Here is a 14645-nt window from a genome sequence, read left to right on the forward strand (position 1 = left end):
AAAATCTACAGGCTGGTGGAGAAGGATCTCTTCATCCTAATGGTATGAACTCTAGCTATTGTTTCTTAACAATATTCTTTTAGCAATCATATGAGAAACACAACATTGCTCACCGTTAAAATATTGTTTTTATTTCTTCAGAGTGTGCGGGAGCATGTAATGTGCGATGTTCAGCAACTTCAAATAAGGAGAGATGTTTAGAGTATTGTAACATTTGTTGTGCAAAATGTTTATGTGTTCCATCTGGAACATTTGGTCACAAGGAAGAATGTCCATGTTATAATAACTTGAAAAATGATAAAGGAGGACCCAAGTGTCCCTAGTTTTATTTTTTGTATTGTCTATGCATGCATAGATCTATGTGAATGCATTTCTCTGAAATATGATTATTAATAAAATTGTCTCTAGTTTTTATTGTGTGTATATTATTGATCGTGCAAATATTGTTATTTGGTTATTAATGTGCAATGGAACTAGATGAAAAGTTAAGAGTGACAAATAAGTGATGACAATTTAATTAAAATAATGAAATAAAAGAAATTAAAATATAGTAATTTTCAAAGGGTTATTGTTATTATTGTGAATAAAATTTGGTGGGTTGAATTATAATGGTCAAATAATAGTAGTGAATGATAATATATATTTTTTTAATAAAAACTTAAAGGACCTAAACAGTTAAAAAATTAAATGATTAATTTATTATAATAAAATAATTTAAAAGATCCATACTGTAATTATGTCAAAAAATTATTATGTAGTTATTTTGACAATTACTAAAATTTATAATTTATTTTGTATTAAAATAACTTAAAAACTACAAAATCTAAAATTATGAATTTTTAAAAAATATTTTATGAATTCATTTTGAAATTTTTTTCAGAAATTTAAGTACTCGTTTTAGAAGCCTCTTTAAAACTTAATTATTCGTCAATAATTTTTTATTATAAATTTAAAAATAATAATTATAATTTAAATAGGTAGAAAAACTTAAACTAAGGTGAAAGATAGGAAATTGGGTGTTGTGTGTCTTGCTATTACTTTGGCCATTTAGTTGGTTAGGAACGGAGTGCGTTTTCAGAAGGATTATGGTGTGTTGATAATATCGTTTGGAACATCAAGTTTTTTGTTTGGAAGTGGTCGTTTTATAGGAAAATTACTCACCCCAATTCCGTTTTTTAGTATTGCAAGGATCCTTTGTATTTTTTCTCGTCATTGAATTTGGTTTTGTCCCGACCAAACTTCTTCAGGTGTCTTCATATCTAACGCTGTCGAAGGACACCTGTTTATCAGATATGTTGCTGTCGAAACAGCCTCAGCCCAGAACACCTTTGTTAACCCCGCACTAGTCAACATGCATCTGACTCTCTCCAAAATAGTTCGATTAAACCTTTCAGCCAAACCATTTTGCTGTGGAGTACCTGCAGTAGTTCTATGCCTTGCAATACCAGAGGCAGCACAGAAACTGTCGAATGCCTCATTGCAAAATTCAAGGCCATTGTCGGTTCTCAACCTCTTGACCTTTCTGCCAGTCTGATTTTCAACCAGAGTCTTCCAACTTTTGAAATTCTCAAAAGTTTCATCCTTAGTCTTCTGGATGAATACCCATAATTTTCTGGAATAATCATCTACTATGGATAGAAAATACCTTGCTCCTGAATGTGATGGACACCTTGCAGGCCCCCAAAGATCAGCATGGATGTAATCAAGGGATCCATGTGTTCTTTGTTTGCCTTTGTTGAACTTCACTCTGCAAGATTTTCCAAGTACACAGGGTTCACAAAACTTCAGCTTTTCGATTTGTTGTGAAAAACGATACCAATAACAAAGTATAATAGGGAATTAGGGATAAGAACACAAGAATTGGTTATAACTGCTATTCTTTCACTTTCTCTTAAAACAAGATTACAAGTTTACAAGAATAACAAATAACCTCTCTCACCCTAAATTAGGATTTGCAGCTTAGCAATGATGAGAGACTAGTATGCTATTTATAATAAAACCTAACATACTAACTAATGGGCTTTTTCAGCAAGGCCCATTACACAAGCCAACTTAATAAACAAGCTAACTTAACAAATTAGGGTTTAAACACTAAAACCTAATTTAACATGCTAACAACTCTAGCATCTCCGACATCTGCATGCTAGATCCATCTTCGACTACAGCATGCACACTTCGACACCAGCATGTGAACAATCCTTCGACTTCATGCTTAACTCTGTCGAACTGTCGAACCAAGAAGCTACCCTACGACAATACTAGAGTTCGATCCAATATCTCACAAATCTCCACCTTGGACCTAACTCTACAACGTCAAGGAACAAACTAGCTTTCTTCATGCAGCTTTATCAACTGCATACAGTGGAAAAACTTGCAACTCGGCAATGTCTTGGTGATCATATCAGCAGCATTGTCTTCAGTCGAAACCTTCAGCACTTGGACTTCTCCACGCTCGATTACTCCTCTGACGAAATGCAGCCTCACATCAATGTGCTTAGTTCGCTCATGATAGGCTGAATTCTTCGACAGGTGTATTGCACTTTGACTATCACATTTAACAGTGATACCTCGACCTTGAAGTTTTAGCTCCTTCGCAAAACCTTCAAGCCACAATGCTTCTTTCACAGCTTCAGTTAGGGCAATATACTCCGCTTCAGTGGTTGATAGAGCAACAACCTTCTGAAGTGTTGCTTTCCAACTAATTGCAGTGCCAAACATAGTGAAAACATATCCAGAAATAGATTTTCTGGAATCCATACAACCTGCATAATCAGAGTCGACATATCCTTCTATTACTGCTTTACTATCTTCACCCAAGGCTCCACCATAAATTAGGACTCTATTCAGAGACCCATTTATGTACCTTAAAATCCACTTCAATGCTTGCCAGTGAGCCTTTCCAGGATTCGCCATGTACCTGCTTACAAGACTTACTGCGTATGCTATGTCGGGTCTAGTACAAACCATAGCATACATCAAAGAACCAACTATATTAGCATACGGAATGCTATTCATATAGGCTCTTTCGACATCAGTACTGGGACACTGATCAATACTCAGCTTGAATTGAGGGTTTGTTGGAGTCACAACTGGCTTCGAATTCGACATACCAAACTTTTCAAGAATCTTCCGTAGATATGCCTCTTGAGATAGACATAACTTCGACTTCTTTCTATCTCTTCGAATGTCAATTCCAAGAATCCTGGAAGCAGCTCCCAGATCCTTCATATCGAACTCCTTATTGAGTTCAGCCTTCACCCTCATCACATCTTCAACATTGTTGCTTGCTATGAGAATATCATCCACATAAAGCAACAAAATAACAAATGAATTACCAGGTCGAAATCTGAAGTAAACGCAGTGGTCGAACTGACTTCTAATGAAACTTATGCGTGCCATGAACTTGTCGAATCTCCTATTCCACTGTCGAGGAGATTGTTTCAGCCCATACAAAGATCTCTTTAACTTGCACACATAATCTTCCTTCCCCTTTTCGACATACCCTTCAGGTTGCCTCATCAGGATCGTTTCATCTAGATCACCATACAAGAACGCAGTCTTCACATCCATCTGTTCCAGTTCAAGATCGAATTGTGCCACCATGGCAAGCAACATTCGAATGGACCTATGCTTCACAACAGGAGAAAACACATCATTGAAGTCGACACCTTCTTTCTGAGTGAAACCCCTTGCAACTAACCTTGCCTTGTATCTTTTCGACGTCACTCCTTCAATTCCTTCCTTAACTTTGAAAATCCATTTACAGCTGACTAACCTTGCCCCAGCAGGTTTCTTGATCAGTTCCCAGGTATGATTATCATGAAGAGATTTTATCTCATCATCCATGGCCTTCAGCCATTCAGTCTTATTTCGACTCCTCATAACTTCTTTATTGTCTCTAGGTTCTTCGTCTAGAACCTCACTTGCAGAGATTAAGGCATAAGCTATAAGATCTGCATATCCAAGTCTCTGAGGTGGCTTGATGACTCTTCTCGACCTATCTCTCGACAATAGGTAGTCATCGTCAGTTTCCTCAACTTCAGCATCTTCTGCTTCTTCTTCGACTTCATCTGGGATATGCAATTCAGCATCAACATGCTCCACCTCAACAGGAATCTCTACCTGTTCCAGCTCTTCGTCAGATGTTTCTGTACTTCGACCAACATCATCAGTTTTCTTAAAAGCCATTTCAGCTTCATTGAAAACTACATCTCGACTGGTGATACACCTCCTGTGACCTGGCTCTAGGCACCATAGCCTATAAGCTTTGACTCCTTCAGGGTATCCCATGAACATGCATTTCAGAGCTCTAGGTTCGACCTTGTCTTGCCTAATGTGAGCATAGGCTACGCAGCCAAATACTCTCAGTTTGTCGAGATCTGGTGGATGTCCCGACCAAACTTCTTCAGGTGTCTTCATATCTAACGCTGTCGAAGGACACCTGTTTATCAGATATGTTGCTGTCGAAACAGCCTCAGCCCAGAACACCTTTGTTAACCCCGCACTAGTCAACATGCATATGACTCTCTCCAAAATAGTTCGATTAAACCTTTCAGCCAAACCATTTTGCTGTGGAGTACCTGCAGTAGTTCTATGCCTTGCAATACCAGAGGCAGCACAGAAACTGTCGAATGCCTCATTGCAAAATTTAAGGCCATTGTCGGTTCTCAACCTCTTGACCTTTCTGCCAGTCTGATTTTCAACCAGAGTCTTCCAACTTTTGAAATTCTCAAAAGTTTCATCCTTAGTCTTCTGGATGAATACCCATAATTTTCTGGAATAATCATCTACTATGGATAGAAAATACCTTGCTCCTGAATGTGATGGACACCTTGCAGGCCCCCAAAGATCAGCATGGATGTAATCAAGGGATCCATGTGTTCTTTGTTTGCCTTTGTTGAACTTCACTCTGCAAGATTTTCCAAGTACACAGGGTTCACAAAACTTCAGCTTTTCGATTTTGTCTCCACCAAGCAGATTTTGTTTCCCTAATTCGACCAGACCCCTTTCACTGACATGGCCCAATCTCATGTGCCAGATTTCTGTTTTCGACAAAGGTTTCGTGGATGCAACATTTGTCGAACCACTTACAACTTCAGCCTCAAGGGTATACAAGCCTTGTTTCTTCACGCCTCTCAAGACTTCCTTCGAACCCTTCATGACTCTTAGGATACTTTTCTCTCCTTGGAAAACATATCCTTTCTTGTCGAATTCACCAAGAGAAAGCAAATTTCTCTTCAAATCAGGAACATACCTGACTTCAGTCAACAACTTTATTGACTCATCATGGAGCTTGAATCTCACAGATCCAACACCTGCAATCTTGCAAGCCTTGTTGTTTCCCAGTAATACTGATCCACCATCTTGATCACATAATTCCTCGAACAAGTCTTTGTTTGGAGTCATGTGCCAAGTGCAACCTGAATCCATAATCCACTCCTTCTTAGAGTCACTGCTTGAAACCACAAGAACATCAGATGATTCGAAATCATCTTGAACAATGGCAGCGTTGCCATTATCCTTACCTCCATGATATTTCAAGCGTTCAGGGCACACCTTTCTTGTGTGACCCTCCTTCTTACAATGGTAGCATCGAATGCCAGATGCTTCGCCACTGTAAGTCTTCGACTGGCTTTTGCCTTTCTTCTTGTCGAACTTACCATCCTTTCGTAAGAGTTTTCCTTTAACGGCCAAACCTTCGCCAACAGTCGAAGGTTTATGCTCCTTTCGTTCATTCAAGTCCTTAGAGTACAAGGCTGATTGAACTTCTTCAAACGTCAGGGACTCCCTTCCATACAAGAGAGTTTCTTTGAAGTGAGCATGTGATCGAGGCAAAGCGCACAATAGTAACAGCGCTTGATCTTCATCATCGATCTTCACATCAATATTTTCAAGATCAAGAATCAGCTTGTTGAACATATCCAACTGCTCAGCCAATACTTTGTCTTCAATCATCTTGAATGAATACAAAGCTTGCTTCAGGTAGAGTCGATTTACCAGCGATTTGGTCATATACAAACTTTCAAGTTTCACCCATAACCCTGATGCCGTCGTCTCCTTTGATACCTGCCGGAGAACCTTATCACCAAGGCTCAACAGAATTGCGCTGTGTGCTTTCTCGATCATAGTTGTCTTCTCCGCTGCCGTTAATGCAGCATTCATGGCTGCCTCTCCCTTCAACGCTTCCAAACAACCCTGCTGAACCAGTAGGGCTTTCATCTTCAAGCGCCACAGACCGAAATCATTCACTCCGGTGAACTTTTCAATCTCATACTTTGTTGAAGGCATCTTCTCCACGCTCACCGCACCAATTTATTGTGAAAAACGATACCAATAACAAAGTATAATAGGGAATTAGGGATAAGAACACAAGAATTGGTTATAACTGCTATTCTTTCACTTTCTCTTAAAACAAGATTACAAGTTTACAAGAATAACAAATAACCTCTCTCACCCTAAATTAGGATTTGCAGCTTAGCAATGATGAGAGACTAGTATGCTATTTATAATAAAACCTAACATACTAACTAATGGGCTTTTTCAGCAAGGCCCATTACACAAGCCAACTTAATAAACAAGCTAACTTAACAAATTAGGGTTTAAACACTAAAACCTAATTTAACATGCTAACAACTCTAGCATCTCCGACATCTGCATGCTAGATCCATCTTCGACTACAGCATGCACACTTCGACACCAGCATGTGAACAATCCTTCGACTTCATGCTTAACTCTGTCGAACTGTCGAACCAAGAAGCTACCCTACGACAATACTAGAGTTCGATCCAATATCTCACAGGTTTATAATTTTTTTTGTCGAAATTTCCCATTTCGCTGTAAAATCGGGTTAGAAAACCCTTTGTTCTCCCTATATATATTATCTTGGTTAAAAAAACCTTAAACAAAAAAGAAAAAATATACAACAACTTAGAAAAAAATAAAGTAAAAGGTCTTGTAGTTGCCATTTCTCAAACCGTGTGCCACGTGAATGAATTGAAAGAAATTAACGTGACCTCTAAAAAAAAACCATAAACTTAAAAAGAAAACAAATTATAAAAACTTAAAATGTAAACAAAGGTTTTAGTATTCTATTTCTAATACTAATTAGACCAAAAAAGATTAAAAATTATAAAAAGAAAAGAAAAATATAGTACTCGTTCGGTTCCAGTTAACCAACATTTCTAAAAAACAAGAAATAATCACACATATCATCAATTATACAAAGTGATGCTCTCTTCTCTCTCTTAGTTTCCGGCCAAAGTTGGTGGTGAGACTTATCCGGTGGCCTCGAGGGCCCTCGATGGAGTAGAGCAAGATGTGAAAGAGAGTTTTTCGTCATTTCAATCCTAAATGGGACTGCTTTCCGGCTAGGGGTGGAGGTAAGCAGGTGGATGAAATGGGCCTAGATTCCATTTACTTCTCGATGATCCCTGAAAGAGTCAAGGCGGCTGATATCTACGATTTGTTTGGTTGTTATGGAGACATCGTCGAAGTTAACATTGCGCCTTTCAGAAACAAGATAGGCATGAGATTCAGATTTGCAAGATTCAACAAGGTAGAAGACTCGAGGATGTTGGCGGTTAGGTTGGATAATATCATCATTGACGGCAAGAAAAGCCATGTTAATCCCCCAGATTTAGCCGGTTTAGAGAGGCGGATGGTGGAAGGTTAAAGGGTGCAGGGGCAAAGGTGCTGGTGGTTTTCGGAATAAAAAGCACGGGGTTTCTCGAGATGTTAATCTGGCGATGGAGTTTTATTCTTCGGAGGAACAAAGAAGAAGGCTGGATAAGGCGTACATTGGAAAAGTGGTGATTCCTGGGTCGGCATTCAACATTCATACAAGCTTTGAAGTGGAAGGCGTTTTTGCAGTTAAGATTACCCCCATTAGGAGCTAACCTTTTCTTATTAGAGGAACTGGAGGAGGGATATTTAGTAGATTTGATTGGGGATGGCAACGTTTGGTGGAAACAGTGGTTTTCTGAAATTCGTCCTTGGAAACCTTCTGATGTTGATGATAGTAGACTTACGTGGTTCTGATTCTACGGTATCCCTTGTCACGCGTGGTGCTTTGATTTCTTCGTTTCCTTGGCAAACTCCTTGGGAACGTAAGTCTATTAGGTTTTGATTAGATATCAATTTAACTGTTGAGACACCCGTTGGAATGGCTGCTATTATGTCGTTGGTTTATTCTCACATTCACCATATATTAATATGATATTCTGATTATTGGAGTCGAATCTTTTACAGCGTTCCATGTATGGACCGGGTCAAACTCCTGCTGGAATGGCCATGATGCCGATGCTTCTGGCTGATGGACGCATTTGATATGTCTTGTAAGTAGAACTGTAAATGGCTTCCTGTGAATTACACCTATAGCGTGCATATCGTGACATTTAGCATATTGGTAGATATTGTTGTAATGATGGTTTCTTGAATCCACAACAAAACAAAAGGGTTTGTTAAAAGATATTCTCTACGGATCATCTTGGATGAATTTGTTTCTGGTGAAAAAATGGGTAAGATAATTAATATCAATAATAAAAAAAATTTCAATATAATTAAAAATTTCCTTGAACCCAGTTTATTTTCTACTCTTGCAATTCATCGAAGAGAATTTTTTCAAGTCTTCTTATGTTTCAAGCGCTTCATATGTTTTATTTAGATTTCCTATATCGTAAGAGAACTTATATAATGGATGTTCCTTAAGTTTTACGCGGATCACTAATGGTGGATTCTTAAGCGTTGATAATCTTTATATGGACGACAAAGATTTGTTTAAGGCCTTTGAATGAAAATAGTGAAAGAAACACTTAACTATCATCTCGGTTTTCAAAACAACTGAGGGGTTAGAGTAAAATACTTTTTTTCCAAAAATGGTTACATTGTTTACCCATAATAGTAAAAATATATGTATGAAACAAATCTTCGCAGAATATAATATTGTTTACCCAGAATATTAAAATTACAGCATAAACAGGTCACATACAATATTGGTTGCATACAATGTATTTTTAATATTCTGGGTAAACAATGTAAAAGGTTTTGGGAAAAAACATTTTATACTCTAATCCCTCGGTTTTAAAACAAAACTGAGGGGTTAGAATAATTTTTTTAATGGTTACACTGTTTACCCATAGTATCAAAAATACATTATATGCAACAAATCTTCGCAGAATATCAATATTGTTTACTCAGAATATAAAAAAAGCAGTATGTCCAGGTCTCATACAAGGTGGTAGAGATCCGTCTTGAATGTCATACATGCCTTCACCAAGATTGATTGTTGATGCTATGATTATCACTGCTTTCGCTAGCGTATACTATTTGCATGCTTGAAATGCATCCAACTTCTAATCACGTGTTTGTTCCAAAAATTATAAAATGTTTTTTTAGCACTTGCAATCCATCAAGACTTTTAGAAATAAATCATAGTTGTTCAAAACCTTAAACAACGGCAACAACACCGTTGTTTGAGATGGATTGCAAAAGCTGAAAAATTATTTTGTTCACGGTAGAAAAACATTTTTTTCAGTTTTGTAATCCATCTTAAAAAAATGATGCATTCGACTGTGAGGCAGCTACAAATAAGATAGTATTAGGAAAAAATCTGCTCAGCAAGTGTTTTTTAGTAAAATCTGATTATTTTAACCCTCGATTTATAAAAACAACAGAAGGGTTAAATCATTTAGTTTATAGTTGTTAACAAATAAAAACATAAAGTGCATTAGTTAGAATTTGAAGCATGTCCTAAATGGTATATCACCTCGGTGTTTATAAAAATCGAGGTAACAAGTTGTTTATATATATATATATATATATATATATATATATATATATATATATATATATATATATATATATATATATATATATATATATATATATATATATATATATATATATTGTGCGCCTTGGAATAAAACCTAGGTTTTTTTCTTGATGACGTGAAAGCTTCGTCATGAAAAACGTTAATTGTTGTAGTGATTTTTCCTCCGATCCAATATCATCATTGTAAGATATTGCACCATTAATTAACCTTTGTATCATGTTAACTTCATCAGTAATTTGACTGACGTTAAGATGAATATTGTCAAATCTCTCATAGTTCCATTTCCTAAGAATATAAGAAATTTCAACTTAATAGATAAAAAAACATAAGAGAACCAACCACATCAATATTTTAGTTATCAATAATTAGTTATTTACTTTTTTTTTTCATAAGCAAGGATTATATATATAGGAGAACTAGGGGTTCTCAAACCCTATTACAATGGCCAACAAAAAGCCTATTAAAAAGGATTATTACAAACCAATTACCCTTACGAAAGGAACCGCAAAGGATCCTTACAAAAATCGTAGAAATTGCAATTGGTAGCGATAATATTCCCGCAAAAAGACCATCTCCATACCGTGAATTTTATGTTCCAAACGATGTTGTTAACGCTCCAACCATCATTCCGGAAACACACATCATTCCTAACTAACCAAAGGCACCAAGTAACCGCCAACCAAACCACACCCAATTTACATCTCTTAACTTTCTTGAGTTTAAAGAAGGAGTGCAACTCCATAAAACTTGGTAAACACTCGTCCTCCGCCCTATTTCCCTTACCAACCCAAGAAGCTATATCATTCCAAATCCTATTAACCACCCCACAAATAAAAAAATAAAAAAAAGTATGCCTACCCGATTCTAAACCAACACTACAAAAGGGACAAAAAATGTTATTTAAAGGAAGAGAGATACCTCTATGCAATAACAAGTTATTTACTATTATTATCTTTTAGTTATCAATAATCAGTTATTTACTATTATCATCTGGAATTTATAATTCAAATATCTCTATTCAATAAAATTATTAAAGTATATTAACAAATTAAACAAAATATATTTTAGTAAATTTTAAAAAGATAAATATAAATAAATAAATATTTTCTAATTCAATTAAAAAATTAGCATCTAAAGTGCAATCTAGAAATGGAAAAATAACAATACAAAAGAAAAAAGGGAAAACAAACCAATAAAAGTAGAAGTCAACTAAAAACTGTAAAAAAACATAAAAATACCTAGAAACCGATAAACTAAAGACTCACCGTCCATATATATCAATTTATTGTTGTTTGTATAGTTTTTCCAATTTAGTATAATATAACATTATATAATTTTTGACTTATATTAAAACCCGTCCAGATAAACACAACATTAGAATTGAAAATAATAAATAAGATTTATTGTATTGTGTTAACATTTGCCTTTATATAACTCTAAATTCTAAGGAGAAACTTTGTATAAAACAAGAGTGAGATTAAAATACCAACCTAACAACTATGGCTAAATTAGCTTATGCATTTCTTCTAATGGTTGTCACAGCTTTTGTGATCCAAGATGTTTATGTGAGTGATTTGAATTATTTAGTTTAAAAATAATAATATCTCCTTTCATTCTAGATATAAGATTTATAATTCAGAGTTTAAAAATCTACAGGCTGGTGGAGAAGGATCTCTTCATCCTAATGGTATGAACTCTAGCTATTGTTTTTTAACAATATTCTTTTAGCAATCATATGAGAAACACAACATTGCTCACCGTTAAAATATTGTTTTTATTTCTTCAGAGTGTGCGGGAGCATGTAATGTGCGATGTTCAGCAACTTCAAATAAGGAGAGATGTTTAGAGTATTGTAACATTTGTTGTGCAAAATGTTTATGTGTTCCATCTGGAACATTTGGTCACACGGAAGAATGTCCATGTTATAATAACTTGAAAAATGATAAAGGAGGACCCAAGTGTCCCTAGTTTTATTTTTTGTATTGTCTATGCATGCATAGATCTATGTGAATGCATTTCTCTGAAATATGATTATTAATAAAATTGTCTCTAGTTTTTATTGTGTGTATATTATTGATCGTGCAAATATTGTTATTTGGTTATTAATGTGCAATGGAACCAGATGAAAAGTTAAGAGTGACAAATAAGTGATGACAATTTAATTAAAATAATGAAATAAAAGAAATTAAAATATAGTAATTTTCAAAGGGTTATTGTTATTATTGTGAATAAAATTTGGTGGGTTGAATTATAATGGTCAAATAATAGTAGTGAATGATAATATATATTTTTTTAATAAAAACTTAAAGGACCTAAACTGTTAAAAAATTAAATGATTAATTTATTATAATAAAATAATTTAAAAGATCCATACTGTAATTATGTCAAAAAATTATTATGTAGTTATTTTGACAATTACTAAAATTTATAATTTATTTTGTATTAAAATAACTTAAAAACTACAAAATCTAAAATTATGAATTTTTAAAAAATATTTTATGAATTCATTTTGAAATTTTTTTCAGAAATTTAAGTACTCGTTTTAGAAGCCTCTTTAAAACTTAATTATTAGTCAATAATTTTTTATTATAAATTAAAAAATAATAATTATAATTTAAATAGGTAGAAAAACTTAAACTAAGGTGAAAGATAGGAAATTGGGTGTTGTGTGTCTTGCTACTACTTTGGCCATTTAGTTGGTTAGGAACGGAGTGCGTTTTCAGAAGGATTATGGTGTGTTGATAATATCGTTTGGAACATCAAGTTTTTTGTTTGGAAGTGGTCGTTTTATAGGAAAATTACTCACCCCAATTCCGTTTTTTAGTATTGCAAAGATCCTTTGTATTTTTTCTCGTCATTGAATTTGGTTTATAATTTTTTTTGTCGAAATTTCCCATTTCCCTGTAAAATCGGGTTAGAAAACCCTTTGTTCTCCCTATATATATTATCTTGGTTAAAAAAACCTTAAACAAAAAAGAAAAAATATACAACAACTTAGAAAAAAATAAAGTAAAAGTTCATGTAGTTGCCATTTCTCAAACCGTGTGCCACGTGAATGAATTGAAAGAAATTAACGTGACCTCTAAAAAAAAACCATAAACTTAAAAAGAAAACAAATTATAAAAACTTAAAATGTAAACAAAGGTTTTAGTATTCTATTTCTAATACTAATTAGACCAAAAAAGATTAAAAATTATAAAAAGAAAAGAAAAATACAGTACTCGTTCGGTTCCAGTTAACCAACATTTCTAAAAAACAAGAAATAATCACACATATCATCAATTATACAAAGTGATGCTCTCTTCTCTCTCTTAGTTTCCGGCCAAAGTTGGTGGTGAGACTTATCCGGTGGCCTCGAGGGCCCTCGATGGAGTAGAGCAAGATGTGAAAGAGAGTTTTTCGTCATTTCAATCCTAAATGGGACTGCTTTCCGGCTAGGGGTGGAGGTAAGCAGGTGGATGAAATGGGCCTAGATTCCATTTACTTCTCGATGATCCCTGAAAGAGTCAAGGCGGCTGATATCTACGATTTGTTTGGTTGTTATGGAGACATCGTCGAAGTTAACATTGCGCCTTTCAGAAACAAGATAGGCATGAGATTCAGATTTGCAAGATTCAACAAGGTAGAAGACTCGAGGATGTTGGCGGTTAGGTTGGATAATATCATCATTGACGGCAAGAAAAGCCATGTTAATCCCCCAGATTTAGCCGGTTTAGAGAGGCGGATGGTGGAAGGTTAAAGGGTGCAGGGGCAAAGGTGCTGGTGGTTTTCGGAATAAAAAGCACGGGGTTTCTCGAGATGTTAATCTGGCGATGGAGTTTTATTCTTCGGAGGAACAAAGAAGAAGGCTGGATAAGGCGTACATTGGAAAAGTGGTGATTCCTGGGTCGGCATTCAACATTCATACAAGCTTTGAAGTGGAAGGCGTTTTTGCAGTTAAGATTACCCCCATTAGGAGCTAACCTTTTCTTATTAGAGGAACTGGAGGAGGGATATTTAGTAGATTTGATTGGGGATGGCAACGTTTGGTGGAAACAGTGGTTTTCTGAAATTCGTCCTTGGAAACCTTCTGATGTTGATGATAGTAGACTTACGTGGTTCTGATTCTACGGTATCCCTTGTCACGCGTGGTGCTTTGATTTCTTCGTTTCCTTGGCAAACTCCTTGGGAACGTAAGTCTATTAGGTTTTGATTAGATATCAATTTAACTGTTGAGACACCCGTTGGAATGGCTGCTATTATGTCGTTGGTTTATTCTCACATTCACCATATATTAATATGATATTCTGATTATTGGAGTCGAATCTTTTACAGCGTTCCATGTATGGACCGGGTCAAACTCCTGCTGGAATGGCCATGATGCCGATGCTTCTGGCTGATGGACGCATTTGATATGTCATGTAAGTAGAACTGTAAATGGCTTCCTGTGTATTACACCTATAGCGTGCATATCGTGACATTTAGCATATTGGTAGATATTGTTGTAATGATGGTTTCTTGAATCCACAACAAAACAAAAGGGTTTGTTAAAAGATATTCTCTACGGATCATCTTGGATGAATTTGTTTCTGGTGAAAAAATGGGTAAGATAATTAATATCAATAATAAAAAAAATTTCAATATAATTAAAAATTTCCTTGAGCCCAGTTTATTTTCTACTCTTGCAATTCATCGAAGAGAATTTTTTCAAGTCTTCTTATGTTTCAAGCGCTTCATATGTTTTATTTAGATTTCCTATATCGTAAGAGAACTTATATAATGGATGTTCCTTAAGTTTTACGCGGATCACTAATGGTGGATTCTTAAGCGTTGATAA

At 35.3% G+C, this 14645-nt stretch overlaps 1 protein-coding gene and 1 long non-coding RNA gene across 2 annotated transcripts; both read left to right on the forward strand.

The window, feature by feature from the left end:
* LOC131646333 (uncharacterized) lies at positions 1-423 on the forward strand. Its single transcript, XR_009297421.1, has 2 exons — positions 1-42; positions 142-423. It is a non-coding gene; the product is annotated as an uncharacterized LOC131646333 (long non-coding RNA).
* A 10905-nt stretch (positions 424-11328) lies between these two features.
* Positions 11329-11797, forward strand: LOC131646334 (peamaclein-like). The gene is made up of 3 exons (XM_058916400.1): positions 11329-11394; positions 11486-11516; positions 11616-11797. Exons 1-3 carry the CDS (start codon positions 11329-11331, stop codon positions 11795-11797), a joined length of 279 nt encoding a protein of 92 aa, XP_058772383.1.
* The last annotated feature ends 2848 nt before the right edge of the window (positions 11798-14645 follow it).

Source organism: Vicia villosa, linkage group LG2, assembly GCF_029867415.1.
Source record: "Vicia villosa cultivar HV-30 ecotype Madison, WI linkage group LG2, Vvil1.0, whole genome shotgun sequence".
NCBI lineage: Eukaryota > Viridiplantae > Streptophyta > Magnoliopsida > Fabales > Fabaceae > Vicia > Vicia villosa.

Coding starts and splice junctions, on each gene's coding strand:
- LOC131646334 (XM_058916400.1), top strand. CDS start 11,329: ATGGCTAAATTAGCTTATGCATTTCTTCTAATGGTTGTCACAGCTTTT. Junction 11,395..11,485: donor TTGTGATCCAAGATGTTTAT/GTGAGTGATTTG, acceptor AAAAATCTACAG/GCTGGTGGAGAAGGATCTCT. Junction 11,517..11,615: donor AGGATCTCTTCATCCTAATG/GTATGAACTCTA, acceptor TTATTTCTTCAG/AGTGTGCGGGAGCATGTAAT.